Raw genomic sequence first — 16,934 nt, forward strand, 5'->3', positions numbered from 1 at the left:
CATGCAGACAGCCGTCGCTGTCCTGCTCCCTCAGCCCACTGAAGTAAATACGTGTATATGGTGAAGAACAAATCTTACATCTGCACTTCACTTCGGTTCAGATGTACGGAAATTCAATTCTGTTTGGCATCGTAAGAAAAGGATGAAAAAATCCGAGATTTTCGCGACTCTGATTATTTGTTCTGCGATCTGGACCGCTACATAGCTCAAGCGGTTAGTCGCTTGCTTCCCGCCGCAGCAACCCGGGTTCGATCCCGGGTCTGGTCAAGTAGGATTTGTGGTGAACAAAGTGGCCCTAGAGCTGGTTTTTTCCGAGTACTTCGGTTTCCCCTGCCAATCTTCATTCCACCAATTGCTCCACAATCAGCCTCACCTATCATCTGGGGCTGGTACAATAGGCCAGAAGTGGCCGAAGTACAAGGGACTTAGTCCCACACCACTAGTAATAGTCTGTGGTCTTCTGAGTCATTTTCATGTGTACCGTTCCTATTGACTCGGACATGACTCCGAATCCTCTCCACCTTCCATAGCACTGAGTGACCACATTTCCCACAACGTGCGTACATAATACAACAGAATACATAATTTTGATAAGCATACACCGGCCCGCCGGTCACGGTAGCCGATCGGTCTAAGGCATTTACTGTTTTCGCTGGCTCGGAAGCCGGGATTGTGGGTTCGAATCCCACACAAAACATAGATGTCTGATATGTGTATGTGTTTCTTCTGTGTTTGTGTTGTTCTGTGTTTAGGTAGAGGCCTTGCGACGAGCTGATCACCTGTCCAATGAGTCCTACTGTCAGTAAAAATAATCATTAAAACCGAAAGAAAATCAGAGACCAGGGCCCAAGGGGGCTGTAGAGCCAGTGAAGAAAAATACACCCTCCCGCTATTTGCACGCAACATTCGAAATTCAAGTAGATTCTAAAGGGTTCTGACGATGGTGTATAACACTCAGAATCACTGCGATTTTTAACTTTTTCCAACTCTCGGTATTCTAGAAACAAGAAAACACGACGTTTCGTAAATTGGATCTATTTCCGTCCTCAGGTGAAGGTAGAGAAGAGACATGCTCAATTGGGCCCCCTAGAAAGAGCCCAGTGATTAAGCTTAACTCTTCCTAAAGGACCCAACTGAGTAGGTCTCTTCTCCACCCTTCGCCTGAGGACGGAAACTGATTTAGCTTCCGAAACATCGTGTTTTCTGTTTCCTTGCTTACCGAACGATAGAGAAAGTCCAAAGAACCCCAGTAATTTTGTGGATTCGAAATTCATTATGTTACTTACATAACTGAATTACGCAGGTAGTAAGCAGAAGTCTTACGAGATCTCATTCGAATGTACGTAGAACTTGACAGGGCGAAAACATAAAATGCTTCGACTATCACGCCTACGACAATTAAAGTGCCTAATCGCCTTTCAAAGTAGAATACGGCATAATAAGACATAATTTTCTTTACAGGACAGCACCCACACAGGGCCCAGTGAGCCTCATACAAAATGGTTACAAGGGGCTCTTTCCCTGCCGATAAGGCAGCTGGGCATGAAGATGACTACTTACTTCCATGTAATACTGAGACCAAGATAAATGGAGCTATACCTCCTCTCCCCATATATCTTCATGGCATAGTGCTTAAGTGAGTAAGCACAGGAACAACATTATCTTTTGTTTAAACCCTTAGTAACTAAAAATATGAGACTATATACAGGTTCATACATAATTTTGCAACACAGAAATAAAACAGTGTAGTGTAAACCCGTATAAAAATTAAGAAAAATGATCAGTATTAGTATTAATTAAAAGGCAAAGCTATCCCTGTAATAGGCCCTGAAGCTTCATAAGATTGTGAGACAACAACTAGGAAAATCACTTCGCAGTAGGAAGGCCATTGTTGCTGTTTCAGAACAGGGCTCCTCCTTCAGAACTTCCATCGAGACGTGTGTTTGTGTGTTTGTATTCAGGTTCTGTTACATATATCAACGCGATAATGAAATAAGTAAGGTCTCTATGCTTAATCAAGCACAACGCCATGAAGGTGCATGGGGGACTGTAGGTATAGCTCCAAGCATTGCTCCGCTGGTCAGTAGTCATCTTCATGCCTCAGGCGCTTAGCTGGACAGGAAACCGACCTGAACGCTATACAGAAGACGAAATCCCTTGCCATGTCCTGGAATTGAACCCGTATTCAACGGTCGTCCAATCTGTAACCTAATCGATATCGATTCGCATTAACGGTATAGTTCAAACAGAAAAGTGACTTATGGACTGCACGATCGGGGTTCGTTTCTCGGTAGGTCCAGCAGTTAAAATGAGATATGGACTGAAACTGGATTCGCCTATCAGCTTGTAGTGTGTACCTCCCATCTCGGCCCACTGGATGGGCAGATGGATGAAGCGGACGGACCAACAAGAACTCATTTCATATTTTTATGTCCAGACCGGCTTTCGAACCAACTTAGCTTTCTGTTGTAACGGTATCGACGGGGTTTTGTCCCGGAAATAAAACGTCCGGGGCGTGAACCAATATACTAGCCTTTATGTAGTGCGTAGGCTAAGAAAGCTTCTGCTTCTCCATGGCATCATTTCTATGCATCGGGGCACCTTAATATTACAGGCACCATACAGCAGACAAAGCGCTGCTCTGGAACGTCAGTTAACATACACCGGACTACACGACTTTACTTCACAGAGGATAGTGCATTTCATTGTCACCTAAGCGAGAACCCCGAACCCCGAGAAAGTTAATGTAGTACAGTATTGACTGCTGGGTTATCTGAAAGGATTTGAAATACATTCTCTATGTCGGACCCCGTATATCACATAAGAAGTGCTGGTGCCAATGTTCCGTTTAGCAGAAATCATAAATTTAAATTGCACAGTTTATTGACAAGTTTTCTGCAAATAAGATACTGGTTTGGGTTACACAATGGATTCGGACCTGAAAGTTGTTGGGACACGCGGTAACATGGTTGGTTCAGGCATTATACTACAAGCCGGAAGGTCCTGGTTTCGAGTCCCGTAGGGTCAATGAGTCAATTTACCAAATCATTCCAGCTGCACTCTTGCCCTGGGGTCGAACTGAGTACCAGGAACTTCCTGTCGGTTAAAGAGCGGCCGGCGCGTAACAACCTTACCGCCATCTATGAGCCGATGGTCTAGAGAGAATGTGGTAACCTCAGCGTCTCACAACCATACGGACCTTCATAGACTGTTACAGGGATAATTCTTTTACCTGAAAGTTATTAGAAATTCGTAATTACGCTCTGTCAAGAGGCTTATAACTCTTACCTTTCGAACTGCTTCCTTCATATTCGTGTGCGTGATTTCACTGATACTTTTTGCGCACAGAATGTCATGATTCCAGCTACAATAGTTTCACTGGTTGCCGCTATGAAACAGAAGGCACGTCTGTGCTAATATTGTGAAGGAATAAACAGAAAAACAAAGTGATAACATGTTAGGAAGAGCAAGTCTAGATAGATTTTCCAGCTTGATCTTCAACCCTGAAAACGAAAGAGATATGTTCTTCGAAAAACTGGTTGACTTTCAATGGACTACATGGCATTATATCCCAGAAAATGGAACTTATCATAACTACCGCTGTCATAACCTCAAATCCTATATGAAACCCTGTTCAGCATATTTTTATAATACTTAATTGCTTTGTGGTAGTTTTACTTAAACGAAGACCAGTCCTGACGGGAATGTCAAACACCACTTCACTCTTTCGGTCACGCTGACTGACAAGAATATGACAGATTTCTGATGATCTGTGTGTGTATGAGTGGCAGGTGAACCGTAGGGCTGTAAGTAACATATTGATATCCTTGTTGAGACACCTTAACTAACGTCTTCCTTGAGAAGTCGGTTAGTGCGGTTACACTTGTAACAAACACTAAGGTCTAATAGAGAAAACACAAGCACTAACAAACAGAGCAAACATATACCAAGGAAATGGTACAACAGTTACACCCTAGATTTGCATACTGAAGTTCATTTCCTCAAATCTCATTACAGACATCTACTGACTTTACTGAGTATTTCGTGGTTTTTCTCAGTCCCTCCAGATAAATATCTAAGAGTATCTCGATCAAGTCACGACCACTCCTTGCCAAATCCTTTCCAGTTCATTAATCGCCAGCCACTACAAAGTCTGAAAAACTGACAACATCGGAAAACAGATCATCAAAGCAACAGAAACTTCCTGCCTATATGCCTAACTAACTTTCCTAATTTACTATTTATATTTTACTCTGTCAGGTAAGTAATTAGTCGATCACAGTGGCCGAGCGGTCGCTTCTTGATCACTTTTGCCTTAGATGTTTCGGTTTAATAAAACCATCATCAGAGGCACATAGTACAAACATGAAAACACTGTCGTTGTTTAAATGTACACAGTATATATGCTGCGTGGACGCTGCTACAATATGTCGATGTGTAAAAGCACAACACTTGCTAGGATTATTGAATGNGGTCCTTCTTGGTAAACTGCATCAGAGGTCTACTATCTTAGCATAACACGGTATATATTGTCGTTAATAACAACTTAAACCTAAAAATGATCCCACATCTCTCTCGGTGCGGGATAGAGGGTAATTTGAAAACGGATTAAATCTCACCCCATAACAAGAAATTTAAAATGGCTTATTTTTCTCTGTATGAAGGAGCACCAAATTTTCGCCTCTGAAGTTCGGCACTATTACGTTGTGCCCCCTCGCTTTGGGGTCTATTTCCCGAAGGTACCGTTTCACTCAACAATTGCTATTATGTCATCCTCTTCAGCATCGGTAACTTGTGCAGCTCTTGTACCGGGCTGTAATGTACGAGTAATACCCTCTTTGGCCGCTCCATAGCTCAAGCGGTTAGTCGCTGGCTTTCCACCGCGGCGGCCCGGGTTCGATCCCGCGTCCAGTCAAGTGGCATTTGTGGTGGACAAAGTGGCACTGGGTTTTCTCCGAGTACTTCGGTTTCCCATGCCCATCTTCATTCCACCAAACTTTCCATCATCATAATCACCCGGAGCAGGCTACAATAGGTCAATCAGTGGCCGCCTTGCCGACTGGACCCAATTGGACTCCACCCCCCCACTAAGCGAATTAAAAAAAATACCCTCTTTGCTGGCACTGAGCAGGTGAACAGCACAGTAAGCACAACACGGAGGCTTATGGCCTGCTTTGTGAGCGGCAGTGGATTCCTTCGGCCACTACCGGGCAGCGGATAACAACTGCCAGTTATGATCTCTGTCTCTTCGTGGNTACACAACACTTAAACAGATCCTCATGGTCCGTGTTTACAAGTTCCGAACAGCTGAAAATCTTCTAGGGACCTTGTACATTTTTATAATTCCAGTTTTGGTGTGTTCAGCGTGGACCAAACCGGCGACGGTCAAGTTTGGAACGGATCTTCTCTCCTGGTCCATGACCTTCGCTCTCTTGTTCAGTAGCGACCTCGGCTCAGTAGTCACCACTGGCGGCAAGGTTGCTGCCATCCGCATGACACTATATGTCGACCACCTTGCTCACAGCTGCTGCTGTCTTCAACGTTTTGCTCCTATGGAAAGGGGGCATCGAAAGCTCGACTCCCTCCAAGGAGTCCTTCTGCCTTCCGTGCAGATCCTCTCTTGATTCTCCGTCTTCCGTTTTGAAACTGTTTCTGCTCCTGCATCTAATATAGATCATAACACTTACCTTGAATTTTAACATANTTGCCGACTGGACCCAATTGGACTCCACCCCCCCACTAAGCGAATTAAAAAAAATACCCTCTTTGCTGGCACTGAGCAGGTGAACAGCACAGTAAGCACAACACGGAGGCTTATGGCCTGCTTTGTGAGCGGCAGTGGATTCCTTCGGCCACTACCGGGCAGCGGATAACAACTGCCAGTTATGATCTCTGTCTCTTCGTGGCGAGATTAATCGCGGCCCACTTAAACAGATGCTCATGGTCCGTGTTTACAAGTTCCGAACAGCTGAAAATCTTCTAGGGACCTTGTACATTTTTATAATTCCAGTTTTGGTGGGTTCAGCGTGGACCAAACCGGCGACGGTCAAGTTTGGAACGGATCTTCTCTCCTGGTCCATGACCTTCGCTCTCTTGTTCAGTAGCGACCTCGGCTCAGTAGTCACCACTGGCGGCAAGGTTGCTGCCATCCGCATGACACTATATGTCGACCACCTTGCTCACAGCTGCTGCTGTCTTCAACGTTTTGCTCCTATGGAAAGGGGGCATCGAAGGCTCGACTCCCTCCAAGGAGTCCTTCTGCCTTCCGTGCAGATCCTCTCTTGATTCTCCGTCTTCCATTTTGAAACTGTTTTCTTTTGGCCTCCGGCTCCGTCCGTCCTGTCTCCACGGACACCTCTTCCGTTAGATTTTGCCCCACCTGTCTCATTCCAGAAGGTATACTTGTATAAAACTCTAATTCTTAGAACATATGGTCTCCAATAAGTCACCGGTTACACTCCTCACCATGTGTTGCGGTTTTTCTATCAGCCGATCAACAACGTAGGGCTGTACCACAATTATATCTGCCCCTGCATCTAATATAGATCATAACACTTACCTTGAATTTTAACATAAATTGTCAATCATTTTCTCTTACTCTATCACGATGGGGGCACGTATTAGCGTAGTTGTTAGAGGAACTATGCTACAAACCGGAAGGTATCGGGTTCGATTCCAGATGAGATTAGTGAATTTCTCAATTGACCTAATCCTTCCAGCCGCACTAGGTTCCTGGAACCGACTCAGCCTCTAGCAGAAATGAGTACTAGGAATCTTCCTGTGGGGCAAAGAGGGGCCGGGGTTAAGGCTGACAGCCTCACCTCCATCTGTGAGCCGACTGTCTAGAAAACGTGGAAGCCTCGAGGCCTCACAAGCCTACGGGCCTCCACGGCCTGTTACAGCGATAACTTTACCATTCTCTCACAGCCATGAGGATGCAAATGGTTGTTCCTTGACTTAGGCCGGGGTTTACCTTCGTCAACTTTGCTCTGGAGACTTCTGACCCTGCTTCAAGATCCGTTGCCCATCCTTATTGCAGTACTTCGCGATGTAGTCTGCACGTCTACAAGGAAAATAGACAACTGTGTTTCCAGCCCTGTCCCTGTTTCCGTTACCTGTCACATTGAATCGATTACTTTCTGATCCTTGATTTCGTCTGACGGAGCGTTTTGACACCGCTAGTTCCTTCCTATTAACCAAAATTCGATCTTCCGTCTTCACCACGATTATCTCGCGTTCCCGGTGACGCGATTCAAGCTTACTTGCATTATAAACATCTGTGGCTATATTTACGGCCTCGTCTAATGCACTAGGATTCCTAAACCTCAGCTGTTTGCCTGTTTCGCCCCCTCATGCTGCATATGAAACTGGCGAGAAGCCTACGCGCTGCTCCTTTCTTTAATACTCTTTGCTCTACTGGGTCAGCAGACTTGCTAATGGTCTTCATACTGAGAAGTCTTCATCCTTCTAAAAATCGGATGGGTGACTCCTCTTTCCTTTGGGTGGTTTCATGCAGTAAATTATAGTGATCCTAGCTGGTAGCTGATCAGTATAAAGTTCTAAAAGGGATTATTTTAAATATCATAAGTGGCATTCATTTCTATAAAATTATCTTTTCCGCGCTTCTCCTGTTAATTTCGCCTTTACAAAGTTCACTATATCACTGTCGAACCAATTGTTTATTTTTATTGCTAGTGGGGTGGCACGAAATAAGAGAACGGAAGGCTAATTGGATTGGTCATATCTTACGCAGTAACTGCCTTCTAAAAGAAGTTACTGAAGGAAAGATAGAGGGGTGGATAGAAGTCACCAGAAGACGAGCAAGAAGACGTAAGAAGATGCTGGATGACCTTGGGGACAGAAGAGGATATTCTCATTTGAAGGAGAAATCTCTAGATCGCATCAAATGGAGGAACTGTTTTGGAAGAGACTGTGGATCTGTCGTCTGACAGATTACTCATGCATGAATGAGTGGGGTGGGACTAAGTCCCTTGTACTGCGGTCAGTTCTCTCCTATTGTACCAGCCTCAGATGATAGGTGAGGGTGATTGTGGAGCAATTGGTGGAAAGAAGAATGGCAGGGGAAACCGAGGTACTCGGATGAAACCTGCCCCAGCGCCACTTTGTCCACCAAAAATCCCACTTGACCAGATGCGGGATCGAACCCGGGCCGCCGCGGTGGGAAGCCAGCGACTAACCCCTTGAGCTATGGCACGGCCTTACTAGTTGCTTACTCTTACACATTCTTCAGTCTGAGTCAGGAATTCAGTGACCAACCTAGATACAGAATTCCAATTCCTATCCTCGCTGCTTGCGACAAAACCCCCAATATTCGTAGTATTATTAAAGTCTTCAACTGCTCTTCCAGAAATGCTAATTTCTCCTACATATTGAGCAATTAGTAGTAGTAGTAGTAGTAGTAGTAGTAGTAGTAGTAGTAGTAGTAGTAGTAATAATAATAATAATTATTATTATTATTATTATTACTACTACTACTATTTCAAAGTTGTGTTTATTAAAATGTCCGGAAGCCACTTACAGAGTCAGCATGAAAATAAAAAAAACATTTAAAATAAATACAAGCAGAGAACAAAACAAGTAATTATCAATTGATGACAGGTACGAGTAAATTAACTCCATTAAAGGGATAAGCATATACAACCGAAAAGGAGAGTCCGGTTGGGAAAGAACTTTGAAAAATTAAGTTTCCCACATGTATACAATTTACGAAGAGAGATATGGAAACAAAATAATAGCTTAGATGTTACATCGATTAAGATTCCGAAAAATATAGAAAGAAAATCAGTTTGTATTAATAATAATAACAACAATTATAATAATGATAATAAATGTAAAGTTTACCCTCATCGTAACTAATTAAGCACTACGCCATGAAGACGTATGGGAAAGGCCATATAGCCGTGGCATGGACAATGCAGAAAACGCAGTTCCATTATTGAGTAGCACAGACCACAGAAAACACAAGTCACATGATAGCTAAGTACTTTTGAAGCGTGACGTCATTGCGCCTATACTTAAGTGTGTTTACCGAGCCGTTGCCTGGAAACGGGTTGCATAACTTCGTTGTTCCATTTTTGGTGAGTGTATTACTTAGAAAGGATATTTCTGTGGCTCAAACCTTCTTGCATGGGGCAAATGCGCCACGGTATTTACTGTTTAGATACGTCGAAAGCATTTTGTAAACTTAATGCCGATTGTTTATTGATTCGCCAGGCCTAGGTATAATTCTGGCTTCTTGCAGACTTGGGTATCGTAACAATGAACAGCTGCATGTGAATAAAATGTTTATTTATTATAAAGGAAAAGTTTATCATACCTTCAATAATTCAATTTATACCTCCTTTTGCCGATCCCTCCTGTTAAGTTTAGGTTCTATACTTCCATGGCTTCTTTTGTATTGAAGGGAATGAATGGCAAATAAAAATGAAGACTATGTAAGATGAAAGCAGTCTCCTGGGGTTTGGCACCGTGTATATGTGGTGTTAACCGACGTTCCTCCGAAACGTCGGTTAACACCACATATACACGGTGCCAAATCCCAGAAGACTGCTTTCTTCAATGATGAAGACTTTTGCTCGTCTAAATACATGGACAGATTTATTTTATGAGACTATATAATATAATAAAACGTTGTTTCGAAGAAATGCTACATGTTTGTGGAAAGAAATATTGATAAATTACCAAGAAATGTCACTCTACATATGGGCGTGACCGAGTGCCGTTCGCGTATGCGGAAATGTGCAAATACGTGAAAGCCACCATTTTCTCGGCAGCAGTCACACAGCTTCACGAGAATTGAAAGCAATGACAGATGCTTCCTCCCAATTTGTTTCTATTGCCACAGCTGTTTCTGTGTGTTTTTCCCCCATAATTCTAATCTGACAAGACGCCTCCAGCCGTTTGTTACAATCCGAGTGTTACATGAGAAATTTGCTTTCTCTCGAGGATGATTTTTCTCAATATTTGGAGGCATTTCAGTTTTCGAGGCCCTGAACTGAAATTTGTTTATCCTGTGGGCCAATCCTGCGCTACATGAAACAGAATATTTTATTCGCTGCTCAGCTGTTCAAGATATTCCCCGCATTTTATGGAACCAGAAGTTCTATTATTGTGTTCACAACAGGTCACCGTTGGACTCTATCCTAAGCCAAATTAATGCGCTCCAAATCCTCACACACCATTTCGTTATGCCCTAGTTTAATATTATTCTCCCATTTCCTTCAGTTTCTAAGACCACTGCTTTTATTCTATCATGCGTACTACATGACCCACCTCTTTCATTTTTCACCTTAATAATATTCTGTGAATATTTCAATTATAAAATTTCTTACTATGTAATATTCTCTAGAAAGGACAACAACAGTATCACTTAGATTATTACTACTGCACCTTTGTTTACTTAAAGCAGTGGTTGATGGTATTAAAATAAAGGCATCGCTCCCTTTTTGCGTACAGAGCACAGCTTTAACTGCGCCTTGTCTAGTCCACACAATCAACAAACTCGCACGGTGAGTGGGCTCTGTGAGCCAAGATTAGAACTGAAGTAGCCTTTGTACAAACACGACCTCTTTCATCACGAACCTTTCGAGTGGATTGTTGTCATGGGCTTCTCTAACCAAGAAGCTCAGTTCTTGTTTGGAGTGGGCAGGTTAGAGCTGCTGTAACAGACAGATATAAGGGAATCCTACTTTGTGTCTTGATTGGGACAGCTGGATATCCTAGCCACGTTTCTTGCAGTTTCTTTCACCTAGACTGGCGGTTTCTTTATTGGTGCACATGCCATGCACCGACAGAATCACTTTGGAGTACTTGCATTAAAATCGTCACAGCCCAAGAAATCGAAGTATTCTTAATCAATTGATGTAGCATTTTTATCATTAGATGGCATCAAGTGTGCAAATCGGGTGACTACAATAAAGAATGATTTTTCTCATGAGATAGTTCTGCTGTTATTTGAAGATCGCTTGAGGAGTGTATTGTAGGGCGTTTTAGAAACTACCTATATCCCCACACAACCTTGATATTGTCATGTATAAGGGTTGTCGTGACTAGTAATAATGGGTCCTACATTTGATTATTTTGGTTCACTGGCATCTCTTTAAAATTACATTCAATTGTTACAGCTCACAATCAATCTTGACCGCCAAGACCTCCATTCTCCTTCTCGTTTTACGACTGACTGCAAACGTCCTTCGTTGTCCCCTATAAAACTTCGACAACGACCACTCACAGAAAACACAATGAGAAGTCTGTATCTTAGCAATTCCTCTATTGTTATAGAAACGGCAATTCTTCTGTTGTTGCCTACATCACCTTAAGAATGTGTTTAACGAATGTTGCTCAGCAATGGACTGTTCCAGATAATTGTCCCCGAAACGTGTTTTAACAAGCCGTTGTCTCGCAATGGAGCATTCCGTCACAATATTTTTAGTAAGTAATTATGTTGTGCAACTTAGAAATTAATGGCCACCATGCTCCAATTACCCCTTACTACATTCCTCGTTCATAATCACCTTCCGTCATTAGAATCTGGCGATCGCACGGAAGTGACTTACAAAGATCGCTGTATGTTACTAGATCACTATAGAACTTCGATACAAATCTAACAGAATACAACCACCACATCCAAGAAAACAGTAATTTTCATCGATCACCAGTGATAATTCGACGATTTCACAAACGTAATTTATTTTTCATAGTATTTTACGAATCAGATAATGAAAACCTTTTAAATTTGACAGGGTACTCTACTGAAATACATCTCTTGTTGCCTCAACTGTTACCTGACTAATTCGAGTTATCTGGGTAAATAAAGTGAACGGTCTTCTCCTCGCTTCGGACACTAAACATACTGGTCGTGTTTTTATATTTATCAATATCTTGGTGCTATTGTTGTGGCGTGCTGCTATAAGCCGGAACATCTTAACAGAGAAGGAGTCCATTGGTAGACAACGGCTTGTTGAATCACGTGGCAGGACAACAAGCTGGAACAGATCATTGCTGAGCAACGCTCGGTAAACAATGCCTAAAAGCCAGAATAGTGGAGCCAGACAACGAATTATCCATTTTGCTAGGCAAACGTTTAGGCACGTTTCCGAGACAACGCATATATGGGGGGCCGCAAACACAAGTCAAAATCAGGACTAAGCAGTTCCCGCTGCAACGAATACACTAGCAATCGGTGCATCGAACGGAACCCTTGAACAAGGCGTCTCCTAAGCCGTCCGACTGCAGAATAAAAGAGACCAAACAGAACAGAGGACAGATAGAGAAAATAGGATATACCCTTGTGGAGGCGGGTTTGAATACCTCCATCGTAACGCGAGTAGTAGGAGGCGACGAAATGCGAAGTCTCAAATTTGAGACAGTAATATATGGTCTCGAGTCCCAAGAGACTCTGACCCAAGAAAGACTGCGCCGGCAAGGACCAGCAGCATATACAAAAGATAGACCCGTCCTCTCGTCAGAGAGGGCGCCCACAAAAAAACAAGACCGTAACTGTCAAACAGTAATAAATATCTGGTCACAAGCCCCAGATGGGTGTTTTATGCCAAGATAGACTGGCCGACGGAACGTCGGTCGTAAAATGAGACTCAGAATAGATAGATAGAAAAAGATAAGTAGGAGAAAGAAAGTTAGGAAGCAAATGAGAGGAAAGAGTAGATATACGGAGATGTGATAAAGGCACGTGGCAGCACATGTTCCAGCAATGCAGATGCAACTTACACCAACGTATCGAATATCAGGTCTAAAATAAACATAAGCTAAAGGGGCCGCGCCATAGCTCAAGCAGTTAGTCGCTAGCTTCCCACCGCGGTGGCCCGGGTTCGATCCCGGGTCTGGTCAAGTGGGATTTGTGGTGGACAAAGTATCGCTGGGGCAGGTTTTCTCCGAGTACTTCGGTTTCCCTTGCCAACATTCATTCCACCAATCGCTCCACAATCACCCTCACCTATCATCTGGGGCTGGTACAATAGGCCAGAAGTGGTCGCAGTACAAGGGACTTAGTCCCGCCCCACTAGCAATAAAAAAAGAAAAAAAAAGCTAAATGTATATATTAGATCTATTACGCTAATGTAAGCAACATCAGTATCAATAAGAAGTCAATAAATTTTACGTATCACACCGTCATCCAGACTGTTCGGGAGTGGGAACGCCACCAACCACAAAACGTTTTTGAAAAGGGCATCGCGATGCTTCCAGAACGTTGGAAAAAATGTGTTGACTCCGGAGAGGGAGTACGTTGAAGACTGACATGTGCAAGTAACTGTTTGGCAATTTTGGTAAAAAAAAAAAATCAGTCCCGGTCATATTTGAACCACTTTGTATATATTTTTGCTTAGAATGACTGATAATATGACCCCTGGAATGCTGACTTTTCCTTCTGTGACACCCTGTGTTAATAATCTGGTATTGCAATCAGTCAGAATGTTTCATGGTAGGTGATTAAATCGGGTTGGAGCTGGTTGGAAGCAGAGTTAATACCGAAATGAACTGATGTCCTTCTCATTTTGTAGGGGAACAGTGCGCGCCTGCGCAGCTGTACCATATTATCGTATTCTGGATAAAAGTCTCGCATTTATGTATGTAGTCAACGGAGCAGGAATGTAGAGCAAGTACGTATTCGACTTATTGCAAATTTACGAATTTCGCTGATCAATTTGAGAATGTATAGGCTTCGCGTATGTGAAAATTGGTATTTTTTGTTTAGGTCGCGGTATAAAGTACACGTATTTATTATCTCTAACTTAAGGACTGGCTTAGATAACAGATTCTGTGTGCCCCGTTTTCAACGTATACCTGATGACTACAGTATGGGAGCGCTGTACCTGTATGGAAACGGGGCGGCCGGAGTGGAACCAATCGACGACGCGGGGTGGTCGAGAGCCCTGAGTGTAGGGCGCCGGTATAACGCACGTGAATGTCAGCGTGCTGCCCTGGTGTATGTACAGCTCTCGTGGTCCCATTATGCTCGCTGAAACAAACAAAATAATCATCATATTCCATCGCGCAATCTACAGATCACAATAATCCATGGTTTCCCGAGTTATAGATCGCGACAAACAGGATGTCACGACCTACTCCGAAGGAGATCGCTTAACTAACTAACCAGCTAACCCTCATGGAGTTGAATCCTTCTTGAGAAGCCGTCAGTCGCTCAGCTACTTAAGAATTTCCCCAAAATTTCATGGATTCATTACTGTGTTCACAAGAGCCCTCCGCTAGACCCAATACTTACTTACTCATGGAGCTGAGCCCTTCTTGAAGAGCCGCCCATTCTGCAGCCACTCAAGAAATTCCTAGCATTTTATGGAACCCGAAGGTTCATCACCGTGTTCACAAATGCCCTCCACTGGTCCCTATCCTGAGCCAGATGTATCCAGTCCACACCATCCCATCCTATCTCTCCAAGATCCCGCTAGACCCAATACTGAGCCAAATCAATCAAGTTCATGACACCTAATACTATTTCCCTAAAATCAATTTTAATATTACCCTACCACTTCCGTCTTGAGCTTCCTAGAATTTCCCACCAAAACCGTATATGAACTCCCATTCTCCCCTAACACGTGCTACTTATCCTGCCCATCTTCTTCATTTGATCATTCTAATTGAAGGGAAACTACGAAGTTCTCAAAAATGATGTGAACTCTATCTCTATACACGCACAGTTCTGGCAAGTCAGTAAGTACAGGGTGATTCGGAAAGATGGACACAATTTCAATTGGCTATATTTTCTGAATTATATATTGCATTTGAATTCTGTAAATTACACTTGATTATACATACATGGAAGTTTATAGATGTTCAATGTGCCCCCCCTCCTCCGGCTGCACGGATAACATCTAGACGGTAGCTGAATTTATCCTACACTCGATGACAAATATCTTGCGTCACTGAGTTCACCGCAGCTGTGATACAGTTTCTTAGGTCACTCAAATTTGTGGAAAGAGGTGGTACACGCCACACAGTTGTTTGCGATAGTCCAAGTTCTCTACTAGCACTACGGGTTGACTTCATTGGGCTGCGCTCAAAGTTCACTCGAATGCACTCCACGTTCTCCTCCGATACACGCGATCGGCCCGGGACGCAGTGATGGAGGGCACTAGCGGTAGTACTAGAAACTTTGTAACATCCTCTTTCAAATGTACTTTACAGAATTCAAATGCAACATACAGTTCAGGAAATATAGTCAATTGAAATTGTGTCCATCTTTCTCAATCACTCTGTAAATAAGAATGAGTATGGCCGTCCCATGGCTCGAGCCGTTAGTCAGCGGCGGCCCGAGTTTGACCCGAGGTCAGGACATGTGAAATTTGTAGTAGATTAAGTGGTACCGGGGCAAGTTCTCTCCGACTACTTCGACTGCTGCCAATTCCCATTCCACTGACTGCTCCATACTCGTCAGTCATCCGAGGTTGGTACAATAGGGTCAATAGTGGCCGGGGTACCGTTCTACATCTCATCTACACAAGGGATCTACCGAAATCAGAAAACACAACAGTCGCTAACTTTGCTGATGATACAACGATATTGACAACACATGAAGATCCAGCGATAACCTCAAGGAAACTCCAAGACACCATCAATAAGATCAACAACTGATCAGAGAAATGAAGAATTGAATTAAATTAAAGTAAACCAACGCATTTTATTTGTTTTCCGCAATAAAAATTGTTCAACATTGCAGATGGTAATGCCGCTCTCTCCCGAGAAAGTGAAGTAATATAAAAAGCATTTTGATAGAAGGTTGACATGGATAAAACACATCAAAACTAAAAAAAAACCAGCAGAACCTAAAAACGAAACAAATGCACTGACTACTCGGGAGTTCAACAATAGCTAAGGATGAGGACTGGTAACTTTTCTGGATGAATTTTTAATCGATATTTTACTATTTCTTATAAATTTGAAATTACATTTTTACTTAATTAATGCATGTGGAATAAATTCAAAATATTCTGCGTAATGGGCCACAGTTTGTACTATGGAGAATGGGGGGGGGGATTGGGGTGAATTTCGTACCGTGGACCACGTGACGATCGTTAAGTATAAATTTTTATAGCTATTATATATGAGAAAAGGAGCGGCCTTACCTTTGTTTATCCTTGCAGAACAAAACGTTTATTTGTCAGTTTATGACCTATATACCGAAGCTTGGGTTATCTCAGGCTATACATACATTTTCTTTCTTTGGCGCTACAGCCCCAATTTGTGCCTTGGCCTACCTCCGTGAAAATCTCCGTTTCACTTCGGTTTACCAGATCTTAGACATTCGATAGGACTCCTTGTGTGGGTGACCAGCTTGTCGCAAGGCCTCTACCTGGACACAGACACAGAAGAACGCACACACACACACACACACACACACAAACACTGAACATTCATGCCCTGTGTGGGATTCGAACTCATTATCCCTGCTTCCGAGCAAGGGAAGAGAATGCCTGCCTGTCTTAGAGGGCTCGGTTACAATGACCGGTATATATATATTAGGATCAGTAAATAATTAATTGAAAGACATTCGGAAGGAATTGGTCGTGATGATCTGAAGTACTGTCCCCGTATTTACTTGGAGGATTGAGGAACGAAGACCACCAAGAACGTCAGTGAAGATAGCGGATCTCCGGAGCAAGATTTTAACCTGGGACCCCTTGAGTACGGAGCAGAAATACTACTCGGTCGTTCGCCAAGGTTCAGTAGCACAAATTTTCATTAATAAGAGTACCACAATATGTTATTATAACCGCGACTGGTATAAATCATTGCATAAAACTAATCCGAAATCATTGCAGTTTCAGCTCAAATTCCCATAATACTGTGGACGTTAGTGTGTGGCTTAATATAATTTGAATTATTTTCAAAATCGTCTCATATTGCTTTCATTTTACATGTGAACAATTAATATTTATTGC

At 42.9% G+C, this 16,934-nt stretch overlaps 1 protein-coding gene across 2 annotated transcripts in view; it reads right to left on the bottom strand.

The window, feature by feature from the left end:
- The window catches only part of LOC111870159 (hemicentin-2), a 207,320-nt gene that overhangs the window by 19,117 nt on the left and 171,269 nt on the right, over positions 1–16,934 (bottom strand). For both annotated transcript variants that reach the window (XM_023862216.2, XM_023862215.2), the window contains exon 5: positions 13,851–13,996. In XM_023862216.2, coding sequence (XP_023717984.1) covers positions 13,851–13,996 — 146 coding nt within the window. The remainder of the gene's footprint in view (positions 1–13,850; positions 13,997–16,934) is intronic.

This window comes from Cryptotermes secundus, unplaced genomic scaffold, assembly GCF_002891405.2.
Source record: "Cryptotermes secundus unplaced genomic scaffold, Csec_1.0 scaffold634, whole genome shotgun sequence".
Taxonomy (NCBI): Eukaryota; Metazoa; Arthropoda; class Insecta; order Blattodea; family Kalotermitidae; genus Cryptotermes; species Cryptotermes secundus.